Source organism: Herpailurus yagouaroundi, unplaced genomic scaffold (assembly GCF_014898765.1).
Source record: "Herpailurus yagouaroundi ecotype Mexico unplaced genomic scaffold, PumYag 28, whole genome shotgun sequence".
Taxonomy (NCBI): domain Eukaryota; kingdom Metazoa; phylum Chordata; class Mammalia; order Carnivora; family Felidae; genus Herpailurus; species Herpailurus yagouaroundi.
Window position 1 is genome coordinate 83,948,078 of NW_024412376.1, and position 20,647 is coordinate 83,968,724.

Consider the following 20,647-nt stretch of genomic DNA (forward strand, 5'->3'; position numbering starts at 1 on the left):
TTAATGATCACAGTTTCATTGTCATTTTGTGAAAGTCCATCACAATGTTTGTAAGCCTTCTGATCCCAATAAAAACAGAGCAAGGACCCTTAATGGGGGCTCTTGTCTTCTCCCGGACATTAGCCATCTCTTGCATTTTTAATCCTGTGTCCCACTTTCTTGCTGGACAAGAAAGAACTCCAGATCCAGAGTCTATGACAAGAGTGCAAATGGGGGAGGGACAGAGAGAGAGGAAGAGAACAAATCCCAAGCAGTCTCCATGCTGTCAGCACAGAGTCCTGAGCAGGGCTTGATCTCACAAACCATGAGATCGTGACCTGAACTGAAATCAAGAGTCAGATGCTTAACTGACTGAGCCACCTAGGAACCCCATAAACCACATCTTCTTTATCCATTCATCAGTTGATGAACATTGGGCTCTTTCTATAATTCAGCTAGGTAGATAACGCTGCTATAAAAATCAGGGTGCGTGTATCTCCTCAAATCAGTAGCTTTGTATCCTTTGGGTAAATACCTAATAGTGCAATTGCTGGATGGTAGGGTAGTTCTAGTTTTAACTTTTTGAGGAAGCTCCATACTGTTAAAAATGCATTTTCTTAGTTTATGTTTTAGTTTTAGTTTTTTTTTTTCATCTACAAGGCTTTCCTTCTAAATCGACATAATATTCTTTTATCAAATAGTCTTAAAATAGGTATCTAGTCTTTTTCATGAAAATGCCTAGCAATTAGGGCTGAGAAATCAAAAAGCTCTTGAACCCCGGTAGCAATGACTATGGTCAACTGTGTGCTGAAAACTCCACAGTCAGAGCAGAGCAAGGAGCAGGAAGTGAGGCAATGTAAGTGCTCGCCTGTGAATTCATGGCCACACCTCAATTTATTTCTGGTAAGTGCATGTGACAACTATTCACATACATTACTATCTTTATACTGTCCAGGATATGCCAAATAAAGAAACAAGTCCAAAGGCGGTCTGTTTTAGAAAATTAATTAGAAGAGAGGGTAAAACTTGGTCTTGCTTATGCACAAAATATAAACTTGGAGGCTCTTCTGAGACTTGGTATAATTTAGGAAGAAACAAGCTAGAGTTTGGGATATTTTGATCAGTTGACTTGTTCTAACCACTTTTGTAATGAGTCCTCCTCAGCAAGGTGCAGCAGTGAATTGTGTGTCTTTCTTATAACCATGTAAAAGTATAATTTTGCAGTAGTTTTCGTTGTGAAACAGATGGCTCTATACTGATTACTGACACTCTTTTTTCCATGAGGCTTCATACCTAAAGGTTTTTACAAGGATCATTGGATGAGATTAGCTGTGCAGACCGTGGTTAAGGAAAAGTGTAGAATTCCTGGGCACACATTGTAGCCAGGGCTGTGGCTATGCTATCACAACGTCTTAATCGAATGCTACTAACATCAGAGAGAGCCCTAATATACAGAGAGTCTTTCCTAGTTGGCATTCTGGTCTGAAGAGTCCGTCTCTCCCGACCTCACTGACTTGCTGGGAGACCATTCTACCCCAGTGCCATTTCGATCATATTTCTTGGAGAAGAGTGCCCATGGGGGGTGTACAAGGTTTCCCTGGCTATCTGAAAATAAGGCATTCCTATGAAAACTTTCCTAAGTGGAAATGGTGTGAAGAAGCAATTATCATTAATTTATATGGAGAATTTTTGAGCACTCTCAACCCCCCCCCCTCCAAAAACAAAAATAATCTTTCTTAGGCTTTTCTCATAGCTTAAGACACATCTTGCTAATGGACGCACAAGTTAAATGGAGATAAATCGCAGATGCTCACAGCGTAGAGTTTAACACTGCGGCGGCTTGACGCTGAGACACTGAGTGTCATTCCAGGGAAAGAGCTTCGCGGGGCCACTCTTGTTGCTGAAGGTTGCGTGCTGACTCTAGAATAGCTCACTGCAACACGAACACTGAACCCTACTTGCCAAAAGCAGGGGTTGCCTGTATAACTAATTTTTCCTTATTCTGCATCAAATTCCACCAATAAAAAACAGGAATGAGAAGAAGAGTCACATATCATTGTTTAATTCTATTAGAAATGTCCTAAGAAACCTCCCCAGACATCCCTAAGAAGTCTTTTTGCTTACTCAAGAGCAGAGCATGACCTATTTATTAAAGGTTTACACTTATTTCCAGAAGACGGTCTTTGCTAATCTGGCTTTCAAGTTGGAAGGAAAGAAGAAAAGTTGATTCCTTATGGATTTTGCTCTAAACTTTAACCCTCAGGCGGTTAAAGCCTCTTTATCCAAAGTGAGTCTCTGTTTAATAAGGCCCCTTTTATAACCGCTCCAAAACACGCTTTCAAAACAAAAGTTAGAATGCTGTATGGTCCATTCTCAAGAAAGATCTGTTTCTGTTCAGCACCCGCCCTGACCTTTTTGTTGAAGAAGAACAAAATAATGTAGTAACAAAAACACAAGTGGCTGCCAAAGGAAGAGAAAAAAAAGTTCCTGTAAGGGACTGAAACAATAAATCTCCTCTCTGCTGAACTCCCAAAGGGAGTGTGTGTATTTCCTCCCGTTCTTTATCAGAGCCCCCGAAATAAGTAGGAATGGGCAGTGGCTGTTCACATTCAGCACACCTTTTCCATTTGCTAATAAGGCCCTGCCAGGCTGGGAGGGAGTTGTCTCCGCCTGACTCTGAAGAGAAGAGCCACGGAGCCGATCCGCGGGCACCATGAAATCCCTTCAAGTGACCATCCTTTGTCTTCTGTTCAGTCTTTATAGCAGTAAAGAGGACACAGGTACCATTTTCTCTTATTCCTCTGACGGTGTGGATCAGAAATTACTAGCAGGGGACTCAGTCTCAGTTTACCCTCAGGGACCTTGCCCTGAAACGTGGCTGCAGCAATTCATTTGCTGTGTCCAGTGTGTGGATGTTGACTGGGAATGCATTGAGAAGGCTCCACGGAGAGAATGTTTGTTTTCACTGAAAGGAAATGTTTGCTGGTGCGGTGGCCTTGCAGCGTATTTGATGGGATCGTAAAGGTCCGGGGAATACACAATAGCATTTTTTGAGAATAAAAACCTGGGAATAAAATACTGGGTAAAAATGTACTATTTCTCACCACTGTGCTCCTTTCAGGTGTTAAGTCTAGAAATAACGATTGTCAAGTATGGGTGAAAGGCTGTAGTCAGAAACATTGCGTTGCAGATGCTGGCCTATATGCGTGGCCACTATCTTTTGGCTCTGATAAATTGAGAGGTTGGATAAAGCCGCCTAGGAAAATGAATAGCAGTATCTTGAGGTGGTAGGGGAAGTAAAGAGGAGAGTCATTTTGATAAAAGTGAACAACATTTATTTGCTCCAGAAACCAGCACAAATCCACACGTATATACACACAACATTTGGCTCATCATCTCAAAAATCTTACCCATTGAAGGCAGTTTCAGAGACTCAACCAAAGGCTATATGTGAAACAATATAAGTCTTGGACTATATTATGACCAGTTGCAAGAGATTATTAACATTTATCTTCTAACCCTTTCTGAGGAATTCACTGTACGCAATTAAATTTAATCAATATTTATTGGGATCATACCATGTAGTCATCAGTGCAAGAAATACATGAATGATTAAGCCATTGTCCTTACCAACAGTGGTAAATGTAGTGTGGGGAAAAATAAATACGTAATTCTAATACACGACAGATTTAATAAGCATGAAAACCAAAGTACAAGCTATCATAAAAGAGCACAGTTGGGAAATATTGATTCTGAGGGGCCCTGGAAAAATATCAGTTCTAATTTTTATTTTTTCATGTGCTCTTTTCAAAAGTTTGTTGCCTACAAAAATTCTAATATAGAGTAATAATGTAGGAAAAATGACATACACTGCTTCAATAATATTTATCATTAATTTTTCAAAATACATACATAAATTTAGGACTCATTCCCAAACACTTCAAAATCACCTATGATGGCTTACCATGCATCTTGGCATTTCCAGAGTCAAGTTGCAGCAGGTATCAAGGCCAGAAAACCTAACTTAGAAGAGTTACCAAGAATCTGAGTTTTTAAAATAAAGAGTATTTATGAGAGGCCACAGAAATCAGTATATGAGCTTTTAAGTAACTCTTCAGTATGCATGGGAAAGATTGGTAGGAATCCCAATGCCATGAAAAACACTGCTTACAAACACGGGTCAGGTCAATATAAATTTGAAAGTCTGGGTGAAGCTGCCCCCTACCCCGGGTCTGTAAGTACACTAATTTCCCGGCATTGTTAAACTCTGAATGGATTACATGTCTTTCTGAAAGCAAAATGGAATGGTATCAGTTCAAGAACTCAGTAGTGTCAAATCAAGAATCAGCCTGCAAGACCTGGCCGTAAGAAAGATGGAAAGGTACAGGATAACCCAGAGATGACCTGGCAGATTTTCTGTTTATGATCATTTGGGGAAAATACCAACTTCTTTTAACTCACCAGTAGTGAACACAACCTGTTAATGGTGTCTTCTTTCTAGTGAACTATTAACCCAGGTAAGGTACTTTCTTATTTAAGCAGATATAATGATTACATAATGACTATCTCCTTCAACTTCTGCCAACAAGCCTATTTGTTAAGGAAAGTGTCTGTAAAACCTACTCCATTTTTCTTAAAAAAGGAAACTTTAGCTCATGAGCATAAATTGCCCATCCAAGTGGTGCCCAGAAGGAACTGGAAGAGGTTTTCCACCAGGTTGTATGATTTTGTTGCACCTGGCTCTGCCTGTTCTGTTTCCGTCCCCAGATATGCCGCAGGAAATGAAGCATTTCCTAAGCTGATTTATTAAGTTCTTTCCCTAACCCCCTGTACCGGAAACACATTGATTTCAAAGCTTTGTACATTCCCCAAACTTAGAATGCTTAACATATTTCATCAGTAGAATTGATTATTAGAGGTGAGGTGGGAAGCATTTCATCTGCCTTAAATTCACAAGTTGTCAAGAAGATCCATGCTTTTTTGCATAGTAATTTATTCCTAAATAATGATCTTTTAGAGAAATTGACTACTTTTCTTTTTCCTTCTGACATTTTTGTCAGTCCCAGATTTAAATAAATACAATATAGTCTTTTGTGCTCATTGTGAAAATCAAGTGAATCTTTCTACACAGCAGTGAGTGACTTTCTATTACTTGGTTGGTGGTATAACATTTTACATTCTCCAATTTGGAAAGCTGTTCTGTTGAAATATGTACGTGAAGTTCCTGAAAAGGAACTGTCATTCTTTCCCAAGGTTTTCTAAATTGTATTTAAAACAGAACAGACCCCTCCTGTGGCTTTTAAACCCCTTTGGCTTTTAAGCCTAGATCTGTGAGCCTTTTCCTGTCAAGACTGAAAGAAATGAAATGAAGAGGGCCTGGAAACAAGTTACTCTTCAAGCGCCATTTGCTTTTTGGAGTTTACATTAATTTAGGAAAAATGAAAATGTTTCAAGCATTTGCAAATGGGAATAAACATCATTTTATTGGTATCTGAAGAAGAATTTAATTGCTTGGAGAGATTCATTTGATACTGATCGAATATTCAGTTTCATGGAAAAAATGGATTGAACACACTGTAAGACAGGCATTATACTAAATGCTATAGATTTATAGAGAATACTTAAGCAGCCATGGCCCTTGAAATGGGGAAGAGAAGAGGAGGTAAGGAATAAGGAGTTTGACTATATTGTAAGTCTTAAGTGGTGAATAAAGAATGATAGGGAGCTTAGCTTGGGGTGTAAGGGCATCAGAAAAGACTTCATATAAAAGTGGAAATTATGATGAACTTTGAAATTTGAAAAACAGGAGGTTCCAGACCGATGGAATTTCTTGAGTAGGAACATGAAAACATCAGTATATTCTAGTGTAGAAATGTAAGGAAATCACACATTGGATGTAGGTTAAGTTTTAGAAAATAAGATTGGAAATAGAGTCTCAAGATATGTGGCTACCAGGATGAAAAATATTGGCTAGTTATCAGTCAATAGTTAATACTGAATAGTTAATTCATTTAGAGCCTCTAAATGTGTTTCAGTGTGGAAATTATATGATTGGGGCTATACGTTGGGAAGATGAATCTGTCGGCAGGATAATTTAGACTACTGCAGTCAGGAGAGACGAAAGCTAAAGAAAATAGTGCAAATGTTATTGCCAGTGTAAAAATCTGTCAATAAAGTAAAAAAAAAAAAAAAAAAGATTTGGGGAAGAGCCGAAAGGGAGTAGAAAGTTTGTGATCTGACATATTCTTGACTGGCAATGAGGGAGAAAGTGAATGAGATGTACAGAGAGGATTATCTGAAGACCAGAAGTAGGAACATGGTTTGGGAGCAGAGGGAGGGAAAGATAGGTGGAGACCGTTTAAGGAGAAAAATGAAGTATTTGATTTTGGTCATGGTGAGTTTGAAATCCTAATAAGATATTTAAACAGAGACGTTGAGGGTAAATTAAAATCCGCAGGGAATTGTAATGCCCCTGAAGTTGAAGGTGGCGGTGAGTGTTCTTTACTCTTGAATCCCAGGAGTTCTTAGTCCTGCCCACTTTAAGATTCATAACAGAGAAAAGCAATTTATTTCTCACCTGGATGCTCATATTTCTAGCTCTCTCATGGCACTTGTGTTTTAATTCTATCATAATTGTTTGTAGGCATATCTGATCTCCTCTTCCAGACGATAAACACCTTGAAAGTAGGGGCCGTATTTAATTACCATATTTATTTTGTTTGTCCAGTAACAGTTCTAAACATATAGTAAGGACATAGTTAGCCGGATGACATGTAAATGAATGATACAGTTGCCTTCTTTTTTTGTTTTGTTTTGTTTTCATTTTTTATTTCTTCCAATGACAAGCACTCACCAGTTTACTGCCTTGTTTGTATGAAAGATTATGGACATGTATGACTCATAGTGTATAACATGGGTACAAATGGATTGCTTTGATCCTGGCAACGAAAGTGGGCACCAAATATAAGGAAAAGGGAAAAGGGCTTCTTATCAAAGGGAAGCCAGGTCCCAAAGTCTGGCCAAGAGAGAAGATGACAGCTATAGATGGACCACCTAGCACTGGGTGACAGTAATTTACAACAAATATGGAAAAAGAAACAGCTTTGACTATAATCTTTGGGAGGAAGAGCATCTAAAAAGAATTAGCTCTACTTTTCCTTTTTGGGAATAAAATACTTTATGTAATATCTTCTTATAGATAGAAATATTCAAGAAGAAACCTTATTCTCAAGCAACTTCTTAAAAATACAAAATGGATTTTTTTTAAAAAAACAAAGTTCATAAAAAGTGAAGTTTAAGAAAGTTAATTCATGTGTTATTTTAGATAGCATAAGAGTTGCTTTAGAGCAGATCATTTTACTGATTACTTCTGTTTAGCTTAATCACTGTCAGCAAATCTTACCTAAAATGGGTGATCTATTGTAAGGAGAATGAACCAATAGGCAAACAGATCCAACGGGGAAGTATTCAGTCCCCACACCATTTGTTTCACATTCTTTTTTTATTTTCCACTACTCATTTTGTTTGAAGTTTCTACCTAAAAGTAGAAGTGATCAGTCTAGAATTTCTGCTTTCAAGAGATTCATAACAGCAGTCACCAGTAAATTCTCTGGCAATTTCATCTTGCTAATTGTAATTATTCAGATAATTGAGGGAGAAAAATGATGCCCCTTTGGGATTTTCAGAAAGCTTGTATTTTACTGGATCATTGCCCGTCCTTTCCTTTTCATTGATGAAGTTCCATTTCATGCTTCAGGTAAACATTTTAACTTATGAATAATTCTAATTCAAGTAACTTCTATGTTTTGGGTGTTTTTTTTTTTTGTCATCACTTTCCAACTTCCTCTTCATTTTTGAGAACAATTTGAGATGCACATTTCTAAACAGTGAATGTCAAAGCAGGAATGTACTCTAAGGGACATTCAATTCCTGTTAGTAAGTGCCTCTTTTCCCGTTACTGAATTCCTGTGGGTCATTATAGGATAGGATAATAATTCCTGTTGGGTGTTAGAAGAAACTCTTTTAGTTAGCAGACAAGATCCCTTTTGTACTGTTGCAGACACAACATCGACATGAAAACCATTAGTGATGGCAGTTACATCTAGAAAGGCCACTGTATGGTTCCCAAATTTGGAACAACCATAGGAAAAATTGTTTTAAACAAGGAAAAGAAAAGAAAAAAACAGTTTTCTAAACTTGAATACAAGCTTTATGTCTTGTAGAAATATCAGCAGAGATAATCATAACTAGTGTCTAAATAGAAGCAGCTACTGTACAAGCATTAGACCCCTGTTGTGTCTTTCCCTCTATCTTCTCCGTCTGTGTTTACTCCAGCCACCGCTATGGCAGCCTGCCAGGCACATGTGTAGCCTGACAGCGCCTTGCTTCACATGAATGTATATCTTTTGCTTTCTTGTCTGTGTCACTCTGATACTGAGACAGTGTCCCTGGCAGAACCGCACACGGCACTGTTGGGCATCTGAGCTGTAAGAGCAGGAGCAGTAGCCCCTCTATGAGACAACGCCTGCCGAAAGGGGAAATGGAGCCAGTGAATAAATGCTTTCCTCTTCTGTTCCTGCTCTGTTTCACTGCTTTAGTCTTCTATTCCTTTCCCTGACTTCACTTTCCTTTACAAACTGTCTGCACACAGAGAGTTTGCACACTCTGCTTCGTCTTGGGCTCTGTTTTCCAGTGAAATCCAGGATTAATTATTTCTCTTGATGGGCTCATTTTAGTGTGAATGATAAGAATATATCGAGATGTAGACTTGTTACAGTTTCTCTGATACTCCAATCATTATTCACCACCTTTCTTCCTCTTCACTTAAAAAAAAAAAAAGGCAAGAAAAAGCTTTATCGATCTTTTGTTGAATATGTTAAATGATATTCTAAGCAGGTCCTTTTCTAAGGCAATCATTTGCCTGTTTGTATAGATTCAGGAATGAATTATATTGTAAGGTTGGTAGCCAAAAATGTTGAAGTCATTGATTTTATTCTTGGTGCACTGCTCATCTAAAATATGAACTGCTTTTTAAATCTGTCTGTTCAATCATATTCTGTCTTAAACACAAATTAGTTGTGTCAAAACCCTGACATAGTTGGATCTGGTCCAGTTTAACCCATATGAGTGTCATCACAACATCTACTGACATCTACCATTTATTAAGCCAGACATTTTACACAGATTACTTCCATCATAACATTTTAAGGCCAACTTTATTATTCCCATTTTACTGATTAGGAAACGAGGCTTGAGGGACTATAAAGTTATACTAGAGCAATGTGGTTTAAAATCAAATGAGAGGAAGTTCTTCAAAATCTTCCTTGTAGCTTGTTGCCTTCCAGCGTGGTGAAATTGCAATACGCTGAATTTTTCTAACGGAAAAGAGAAAGCATACAGACTTTACCACTTGGGTAATTCAGAAGCCACTGCTGCCTCTCATAGCATCTTCCACACCTTAAAAACCACAAACTAAGTGCCATGAATGAGTTTCCACTTAGTGATAATGATCCTTTTGCTGTGCTGGATTCAATTAATTACTAAGGGGATGCATTGAAAAGAGGTGTAGGCATTTGCCTACCTACCGATTGTTGAGTTAGTTGGGAAAAAACAACGTGGTTGTCTGCAATATAAATGTCAGTGCAGCTAATATGAGACTTGGAGAAGGAAAGAAGCTAAGGAAATAACTAACAGTGAATTAATCACTTAGTGTCACATTTATAATTCTTTTGGAGCCAGACTGTCTGGGTTCAAATTCCAGCTCTGCCACTTACTATCTGTGTGAACTTGGGCAAGTTATGTAACCTTCAGCTTTCCCAGCTGTGCAATGGGACCAGCGCAGTCCCTACCTCACGGGAGTATTAGGGGGATCACGTGAAGGCATGCACACAAATAAAACACCCGCAATAGTGCCCTGCATGTGAGAACTCTGTAAGGTTTGCCGAGTTTAGGGACTCAGAGTTCTCTAGTTTATTATATCCCATTCCTTAGACAAACTGCCTTATTTCCAAATCGATTCTAATGCAAACTCAGCAAATATTTAAATAATTATGATGTTAATTCTCACAAAGTGAAAAACCAGCGCGTGAAAATTTTCACTGAAGAATTGATGTGAGATGCTAGAAAGATGATTGCCATGTTTTTAATCACCATACATGTAGGCGCAATTTGATATGTGCAGATCGTATTCTCTAGAATGTCTTTCAGATTTGTAAGTTATTTAACTCACTGTGTAAACTAACCATTCAAACTAATAAGTAAAAATATGTTTGTGTTTTTTTGTTTGTTTTAATTTTTTTGATGTTTATTTATTTCAGAGAGAGACAGACAGAGCGTGAGTGGGGGATGGGGAGAGAGAGAGAGGGAGGCACAGAATCTGAAGCAGGCTCCGGGCTCTGAGCTGTCAGCACAGACCCTTACACGGGAGTGGAACCCTCAAACCGTGAGATCATGACCTGAGGCGAAGACGGATGCTTCACCGACTGAGCTACCCAGGTGTCCCAAAATGTGTTTGTTTTTAATGAAGATGCTAACTTTTTAGCCTAAGAATTGTCAACCTCCTTACATAGTCTCACCTTCCTTAAGGTATTGAGCACTGCTTAATCTGAGAGGTGGATATGTGAGGGGAAGACACCTTGATTTTAACGTGAGCACCAAGTTTGGGTCTAGCTTCTTAGTATGCTGAAATTAACCAAGACATTAAATACTTCTTAGCCTCAGTTTCTTCATCTGAATATGAGAAAAATGATATTTGCTGACACAGTATTAGTGTTACATGAAAATCAGAAAACCTATTTGAAGTGCTCTGGAACTCATAGCTTACTATTTAAATATTGGTTATTAATATGCAAACTAACATTTAACTCACAGTATCAAGGAATAAGCAGGAAGGCATTTCATACATTTGGGAATTTGTCCTTACTGACTGGCACTCCACGATTGCTCTTTGAGCTACAATACTTTTATATGTTGGGGTGCTGGGTGCCTCAGTCGGTTAAGTTTTGAACTCTTGATGTCGGCTCAGGTTATGATCTCACTGTTCGTGGGTTGGAGCCCAGCCATCAGGCTCTGCGCTGACAGCACAGAGCCTGCTTGGGATTCTCTGTCTCCCATTCTCTTTGCCCCTCCCCTGCTCATACACATGTGCATACTTTCTCTCAAAATAAAGAAAGAAAGAAATACCTTTATATATTTTTTCTACGGCTGCTACACATTCAAGTAGCCATGTGTTGAACTACTGTTTGAGTTCTAAAAACCACACACATGAAACGCAGAACCATTTGTATCAGGCATTGAATTTATTTTTAGCTCAAATGGGGAAAGAAATTATGTTTTGTGGTATGAACTGTGAAATCGTCCTCCGAGAGCATTTGGCAAGCGTGAGGACATAAACGGCGAGCTCTGGGACGCTGTCTCTAGGGAAGAGAGGTCACTCCTGCATTCGTCAGCTCGTGGCCATGGTGACAACTCTCTCCAACAATGAAACATCTCTCAAGTATCTCTCCCTGTGGACCCAGTTTTTGAAAACGAGATCCTCCATTTTAAATACACAAAATTAACAGCAATTGCATTATTGGGATTAAGATAATGAAATGATGTGAATCCGTAAGCTTTTCTTTTTCTTTTTTTTCTTTTCTTTTTTTTTTTTTTTTATGAATCCATAAGCTTTTTGTTATTTTTCTTTTTATCTTTTTCTGACAGCCTCATTTGTTGGGAACCACTTTTATATTAACCAAAGTCGACAACTCCCTAGATTTGCAAAGTAGAAGAAAGAAAAATGACAATCCTACCAGCCATTTAAAATCCTTTTATTAGGGTCCATTGTAACCTAACTGAATGTAAATCTCTTGAGAACGAAGACAATATCGAATTGATCTTTTTTTCCCCCCAGGACCTATCTTTGGACACATAGGTGGTGATCACTAGCTCGTGCTTCAATTTGGAAAACTGTATTTCTTCAAAAGTCAGCAGAGTTGAAAAAAGTCAGAGTTGAAAATGTACAAAACATGCCTGGATTTGTTTTCAGTGACTTGAGGACAATATTTATTTTTATCCTTGGCCTGCGTAGTGGAGAAGTTGTGAGTGTCATTTTGGTCAGCTGAACTGATTTGGTTTGCTTTATGAAATTGACCTGCAGTCCTATTGCTGTATAAATAGCAGAAAATGCCCACCTCTGCTTTATATTAACTGTTCCAATCACATAGGAGTGGTAGGATTATCAGAACGCAAGTGTTGAATCATTCCTGTGTCTCGCTCAGAAGAAAAAAAAAAAAAGGTATCCTACAATTCATTGGGTAATTCTGAAACACTTAGATCTCACTAGTCCTCATTCTTGCTAAAATGTAAAATTGTGGAAGTTCAGCTGTAGAGATGTATTGGTTACAGACTTTACCTCTCCAACTCTGAGGCCTTCATTCCGTGTGTTGAGTTAATAACTTTATTCTAGTCTTGTCCAGAAGCAAAGGCATTAAATAATTCAGTTATTCCCAGGTTTTAACATTTTCGTTGATCAGTAAATAATAAAATTCCCCTCGGGCAGTTGATAGGCAATTAACCGGTTTTTACTTTGTCAAATAAAGACACAAACTACCTACAATGTACATACCATTTACCAGTATGTTACATAAAATAAAGTCTGCTTTAGCTGTATGTATATATCCGGCAATAGAACAACTTTTTTTGCACTGAGTTCCGACTAATGTCACAAGCTGGCACTGTGCGAAGGTGAAGTGTACTGGTTGGTCTTGAAGCCAAGAGGCCCTCGGTGTTAGTTACCAGGGGCCACAAGCCTGCTGTGGCTGGGCCAAGCAAATGTTTTAGCCTCTCGAGTCTTTAATTTCCCAATCAACAATGAGTACAGTCCTACGAAATCATATTCAAGTTTTCTTCCGGATCTATCATTGTGTGATCTGTAACAAGCAATTTCTGTGTATTTTGCCTCAAGTTATCATGCTTCACTTTCATCCTGTTATTTCTAGATGTGTTCATTTTGGATCAAGATGTTCAATTCTATTTCCTTATGTTGTTTCCTTTGGGAATTTTCAGACAGGGCTGTAGGAAAGTATCTGCTTCACAGGTAAAGGGTCATTTCTCTGCCATGAGACACATGTCTCAGAGGACACACCCACGAAAGACAGTCTTTTCCCATTTGCCCTGTGGTCTTATTTGTATATAATTTGGACACATGTGATAGTGGGAGGGATAGAAGAACAGAGAGAGAAAGAGAGAGAGAAAGATAAATTCACTGACATCCAGAAAAAGATTGAGAGTAAAGATGAGGTTAAAAGAGTCAGAGAAGGTGCTGGAGGCTGGGAGAAAGAGAGAAAGCCTCTCTGAGAGGGTTGGGATGGGGGAAATATGAAGAATAAGAAGGGGAGGAAGAAAGATATGTAACAAAAGCTCTGATAATTTGGGAGGAGCACTCCCCAGTGGCCTTCCAGCCACTCTTCTGGACCTGATATGCAATAGGGTTCTTTCTTCTTATCATTATATCTCCTGCTAGTCCTTCATTCTTCCATCCATTTCATTTGCAACATGCTACACATTTTACAAAGCACTTTATGGATCAATTATCTCATTTAATTCTTGCCGTTGCCTGGGTGATTGTGCAGGCTGGCGTTACTGGGTTCACTGTCAGAGGAGAAAAGCCCAAGGACACACACACCGTAATTCAGATCAGTAGGTTTTAACATTTATTACTCATAAGAATCACTTAAGTTATCTGTGAAAAATGGATTTTCCTAGGGCTCATCCCCAGTGCTTCCAGTAAAATCCAGACAACTCTGCTTCAGCAATTACTATGGATAATTTGTATACACTGGCACATGGACTTACGTTCTGAGAAATCCTGGACTAGATTTCAATTTCCTGAGCAATCATCTGAACTCTTTTTATTGCCCCTCAGACCCACAAGATTCCCAGAGGTGTTAACCTTTAAAAAAAAGGTGCTAGGGTCTAGTGCTTTCAGAGGGAGACTTAGTATGAATTCAGAGCGATTTTTAGTTTTTTTGTTTTTTGGCATTTGTTTTTCATTGTGTGTGTGTGTGTGTGTGTGTGTGTGTGTGTGTTTTGTGTTTTTGTGTTTTTTTTTTCTTGTACTAGTTTAGTATAATAGAAATTAGATTTGGCCAAGGCAAACTAGATTTGAACCACTGAAATCTCCATAGGTGCATAGGTTTAAATTCCAGGTTTTTTATCCATCCATTGTAAGGAGATTCCCTACTCATTATGAGTTCCTATTGATTGCTTTCCATTCTACTATTAATCTCCTTCCTGTTTTCATCAACACTGCAAGACCCTGGGTCTCTGTCCTGTCGCTGCTCAAGAGGAACCCCCTTGAATAATAGTTTGGTTAGAGACACAGCTAACGGCCTTCTCGTCAAAGTTTCAGGTGGTGTCCGAATGTGTTCAATAATCCAAACACAAATGTTTCTGGTTCCTGGAGAGGTGCTGGAGCCAGAGGAGTCTGAGAAGGTATGGCGAGTTCAAGGGCCAATGTTAACAGATACCTTGTAAGCTTAAAACAAGATTGAGAAGCTGTGATGTTATGAATCTACAATAGCCATGCAGGGAAACTGGTAGTATTAGAAAATGACAAGGTGAAATTTGTCAACTGGCTTATTACCTGCCATGACTTAACACACTGGGATATGTGACAGGAGGAATTCAATACGCTCTCTTCCTGGGCTCACAAACTGGCATCCACTGACATAACCTGCACATGTGTATCGTTTGGCCCCAAAGTGTTCTATGACTACAGGAAAATATTTAAAAATAAGAGAACTTCACAAAACAGCAACAAAGAAGGACATTGATGATCTTATTTTCAGGTTTTCTGGCAACTCTGGGCCTCATATTCCTCATGGCAGCATTCATTTAAATCTAAGTAATGGGGCGCCTGGGTGGCTCAGCTGGATAAGTGCCTGACCTCAGCTCAGGTCATGATCTCGCGGTTTGTGGATTCGCGCCCTGCATTGGGCTGTCTGCTGTCAGCACAGAACCTGCTTTGGATCTTCTGTCCCTCTCTCTCTCTCTCTTCCCCTCCCCTTCTGCATGATCTCTCTCTCAAAAATAAATAGCCATTTAAAAGAAAACCCTCAGTAATACATGCCCCTTTGAATTATGGAATGTTCTCTCTCTTACAAACATATGGGTACTTGTACCCTTCCTGGGTCTCTCATTCATTTCTCTGTCCAACCTCTGTGGGTATTGGGGTTAATTCCTTCACCTATTTCATAGAATTTGTAGGATTTCAAATAAGCATTAAGTGGATAATTTGCAAACTTATTCCATGTTTGTGGTGGTTCAGTGGATTTGGAAAGAACAGGGTTCTGGGGCAATTTCCTGTAATTGACTAGGCTTGCTAACTCCATCTCAGAATTTTAAAGACATATTCCAGTCACCATTTTTTTCATTTTTCATAAATAAGAATGTTTTTATTGAAGTATAGTTATACATAATTAACTTAGTGCTGATGAATACTCTCTTTTTTTCATAGACTTAAGAAAGCATAAAACTTAGAAAATGATTTAAAGAATTTAGAAGCTACAAATCATAAAATGTGATTAAAATTCTACACTATTTTTGTTTCCCACCGTCTCTTAACAATTTATTTGGTGAACATAAACTTCCACCCGTGAAGAAAATATTGAAAGCCCATGGCTTTTCCGCTCACTCTTAAAAAGTGAACAATTTTATGGACAACTAAATTTGCAGAGTGCATCAATTCAAAATTAGAATATACAATCCAAAACAATGATTGAAAATTTTCTCCTATAGAACATGTCCATGTGGGATGGAATTCTATGAAGTGGTTTCTTTATAGTCTCTCTGGAATTCTACAAAGCGGTTTCTTTATAGTCTCTCTGTTTTTCTGGTTCCCTGTCCTCCCTCCAGCCCCCTTCTGACCGCTCCATGTTGGGAACAGAGTGAGCAAGGAGTAAGAAAGGTGAATGAAAGGTATTACTTGACCTAGCACCGTAAGTTGTGCCCGGAGCCTCATAGATAGTTAAAGACAACTGCTGAATGGTGCATTTTCAAAGGTGTGCTTTTGGGCCTCTTGCCCCTTGCAGCTCTTTGGTTCATAAGAATGGATCCTTATTCGGGGAGTTCTCTTCTTAGTCCTGAACAAAGAACTGGTAATCCTGTGTTAACCCAGAGCTTCACGATGCTAACGTGCCCAACTCTCTACATATACCTGAGGAACAGGACTCAAAGTAGCTCTAAATTCACTCTCTCACTCTCTCCCTGCGTTTGGTCCACAAGAAACAATCATATATCTCTTTCTCTAATAAGCTCTGCTGGGGCGGTCATTCTCAATGTAGTAATAACTCTCCTGGTCCTACACTACAGCAGCTAGGCAGCAGTCTTTCATTGTACTGATTTTCCAAGTATGAGTCACTGGCCACTATGACTTTCAACTGTAAGAACCACATATTAGGGCAGGTTTGCATTGCAGACCAGACAAGCCTTGCTCCTTGGGGGTAAAGTGAGAATGGGATTCAAAAGAAGTGTTTTGCAAAGACAACCTCCTGTCAAATAATATCTATGTGCCTCTCTCCACACTTTTATTCCTTTCATGTTACAGAGTGGATAAAGGGACTCCAGTGTCAACAGGCTTTAGGTATTTTATTTGAAAATCTGATTATGATTGTCTCACAACTTTGTGATTTCACATGCATTAATACCTGAATAAAACTTTGATGTTCACACATTGGGCCAGATATCGTGTGCCAATCTTTCCTTTGAAGCAATTAAAGCCTTGAATGTGTATTTTCTCAAAGTTTGATCTAATTATGCTATAAATCAGTATTATAATTAGAACAATAAAATTATCTGTATGTTTAGAAGTTAAGGCATTCCCTTATAAGTGACCTACAGATCATAGAAAAAACGAAGATAGAAATTTGAGAAAATGTGTTGAATATGAAGAGGAAATAAAATATTTTATAACAAAATGTGTAAGATGGAGCTAAACCACTGATTAGAGGAAACTCTGTAGTCTTAATTGTACACATAATAAAGGAAAAAATAAAAGAGCAAAATAAACCCAAATAAAGTAGATGGGAGAAATAAGAAAAGTAAGAGCCAAAATTAATGAAATAGAAAAGAAATATATAATGCAAAGAATTTCCGTATATAATAAGATTGCTAAATTTCTGCCAAAATTAATCAAGAAAAAGGAGAGAAGAAACAAACAAAAATGAAAAAGCAAACATCACTCTAGATGCCACTAAAAATGTAAGTCTATATTATAAAAAGCTTTATAATTCAATAATTTTGGAAATTCATATAAAATGAATACATTCCTAAAAAATATGGCCCCTCAAAACTAACTCAAGAAGAAATACAAAATTGTAATAGATCTTTACTCATTAAAGAATTGAATCAGCAATTAATAACCTTCCCACGAAGAAAAATCTCACAACAATTAGTGTCACCAAAATGTTATATTAAACATTCAAATAACAAATAAATTTCATTTTGCATAAACTCTTCCAGGGACTAAAGATAGAAGTTTTACTCCCCAACTTATTTTATGAGGCTAGCAGATGGCTAAAATCAAAACTTGACGAGAATATTATGAGAGGAATACTGTTGGTCAATCTCATTATGAAAAATAGATTTGAAAATCCAGCAAAACATAAAAAGTTACTTAAATTTGCCCAAGTTGGGGTTATATTAGCAATGTGAAGTTCGTTTAAAACTAGGAAACCAATCAGCATACCTGACTGACTCTGACAGTAGAGCACACAGCTCTTGATCTGGGGACTGTGAGTTCCAGCCCCATGTTGGGCTTAGAAATTGCCCTAAAAAAAAAAAATAATAATAAATAAATAAATAAAATAATAATAATAATAATAATAATAAAAAAACTAAGAAATCAACTTAATTCACTAGATTGACAGAATAAGGAGTACAACATATGATCGTTAGAACAGATGCCAAAAAAAAAACTCTTTTAACAATTCAATATTATTGAATTAATAAAAAAATGGAAACAAGATATTTTAATCTGATAGAATAACTTCAAAAACTGTGACAATCATTGTGTAGAGTGGGGAAATATTAGCTTTTCCTCTGAGAATGAGAACAAAACAATCTTGTCCAGTAATGCTATTTTTATAAAACATTGTACCAAATATGCTACCTAGTACTATAAGACAAGAAAAATAAATATTACCATAAATGGAAAAGAAAAAGTAAAAATTTATTACTTGGACAGGATACAATATGATTGTATAAGTAGAAAATCTATAAGAATTTATTGATAAATTATTAGAATTGAAGAATTAACTGAGGTTTCTGGATATAGAATTTATATAAATTAATTGCATTTCTATCTATGCAACAGCCATTTGAACATTTAACAAAATACAGTTTACAAAAACATCAAAGAAAAAAAGAAACAACACCAAGTACCTATAAATAATTCTAATAAAAGAGATGTACGATTCTTAAGAGAATACTAAAACTTATTGAGTGAAATTAAAGAAAACCTTAAAAATTAGAAAAATATACCATGTTCATTGATTGGGCAACCCCGTATTTAAATTATGTTAATTTTCTCCAAATAGATCTGTAGACTCAAGATAACTCCAATTAAAACCCTAATAAATTTTATTGTGGAATATAGGAATCTGATTTTAAACTTATATGGAAGTACATTAAAGTCAAGAAAATCTTAGTAATTCTTAAGAAAAACAAAAAAGGAGAACTTGTTTTACCAGTTATCAAGTGCCATAATAAAGATATAATAATTAAAACTGTCAAATTGGAGCACGGGTGGTGTATCAAGCCATAGTGGCATTAATGCTATAAGGATCAGTGGATAGAATAAGGAGTCCTTAACCAGACCTACAGATATGTGGATCTTAGATAGAAAACAAAGATGGTAAAACAGAGCAGTGGGAAAGGATTGGCTTTTTTCATAAATGCTGCTGGGACAATCCGGTAGCCACTGGGGAAAAATTAAAATCGATTCCCACGTAACACTATATACAAAAACCAATTCCAGATGAATTATATACTGATGCAAATGTGGAATTTAAAACTTTAAGAAGAAAATTCAGGAGAATATCTCTGAAACTTTATTTTAGGAAAATACACAAAAAACACTAACCATAAATTAAAAGGCATATATTCTGTTGCATTAGAATTATTCAGTTTCTCAAAAGAAATAACAGCAAAAACGAAAAGACAGCCACAAAATGGAACAAGGTATTTGACATGGATATAACTAACCACAACAACAACAACAACAACAACAACAACAACAACAAAAAACTCATCTAGAATATATAGAAATAATTACAAATCAGTAAGGAAAATTAAAACAACCCAATCCCAAAACAAAACAAAACAAAATAATTGGCAGTCTTAAACAGGTACTTCACTTTTTCCAAAAAAAAGAAAAGCAAAAGAAATACAAGCATGCTCATAGTTGCACATTTTTTTATAATAGACAAAAATTAGTGACAGCTCAAATGTCTATGAATTACCAAATTAATAAGTAAATTATTGTTTATTCATTCAATGAACTGTATGAACCAACAATAATAAACATACTATAGCTATAATCAATAAAAAAATCTTAAAATACGAAATTGAACAAAACACAAAACATACCTACAATATATTGCAATTTACATGAAGATAAGAAATGGTCAAATTCAAATTCTATCATATTCAGATGTATACATAGACAGTAAACCCAAAAAGAAAGGCTAGAAATTAAGTCAGATTTGCTACAAGATTTGCTCTAGAGCAGTGGGAGAGGGATATAATTCATAGAATATTCCCAAGAAGCTTCTGCACTGCTGGGAATATTCTCTCTCTTAATCTGGGTCATAATTACACTAGGTTCTGGTTAATGTCTATTCACAATATGTATATTTGTATTTTTGCACTTTTCTGTCTGTATTACCCTTTTATAATGATTACAAAATATACAGAGCCTGAACTTAAGAAACTTAAAATTAAAGATAGGATCTACTACAAGGGAAATAAGCTGTCTTATGGGGTAGATGAAAAGACACCTCAAGTCTTAAGAGTGATTACTATGTAACAGAGGCTGAATCAATTTAATCAGAAAATATCGAGAAATAACAAGAAATTTGGTATATGAATCTCTATTGTCATTATTCATGCACTATTTGTGGATTCTCCATTTCTCCCTCCACCCCTGCATCCCTAGGACAAATCTCCTAGGAATAGGGAAGACCATATAGTTTTAAGCTTTAATTTAGATGTTACCAATTTTCTCTCAATCTCATTCTATTTTTCTCTCGGATTTTAGGTTGTCATTCACTCTTATTTATTTAGAGTCAGAAGCTTTCCGTGTAAGACTTGCTTCTGGTTTGTTCCCTTGTATTGAGCTAGCTTTCTGTAGGATGTCACTACCTGGAATTACTTTAGCAGTCAGAGGCATTCATCCTTTTTAATTTGATATGCACTAGTCAATTCGTGCACTCTTGTTCCAAGGGACTAAATGCTCGCGCGAGGACTCATGGTCAGCAATGCACCTCCGGATCTTTGGTCTTCACCAGATCCTCTTTGAGGCTGGAACCTGTCTTGTGAAGTCCAAATCGAAGCTGGGTCGCTATGCTTCTTGGTGTTCAAGTCAGGTTGTATGAATTGGAACAAGGTTTAATCTTCCTGAGGACTTTAA

The 20,647-nt window shown here is 37.1% G+C and overlaps 1 protein-coding gene across 2 annotated transcripts in view; it reads left to right on the top strand.

The window, feature by feature from the left end:
• The first annotated feature begins 2,554 nt into the window (after positions 1–2,554).
• EMCN (endomucin) overlaps positions 2,555–20,647 on the top strand; it is a 101,991-nt gene continuing 83,898 nt past the window's right edge. For both annotated transcript variants that reach the window (XM_040477488.1, XM_040477498.1), the window contains exon 1: positions 2,555–2,759. In XM_040477488.1, coding sequence (XP_040333422.1) covers positions 2,693–2,759 — 67 coding nt within the window. In that variant the 5' untranslated portion in view covers positions 2,555–2,692. The remainder of the gene's footprint in view (positions 2,760–20,647) is intronic.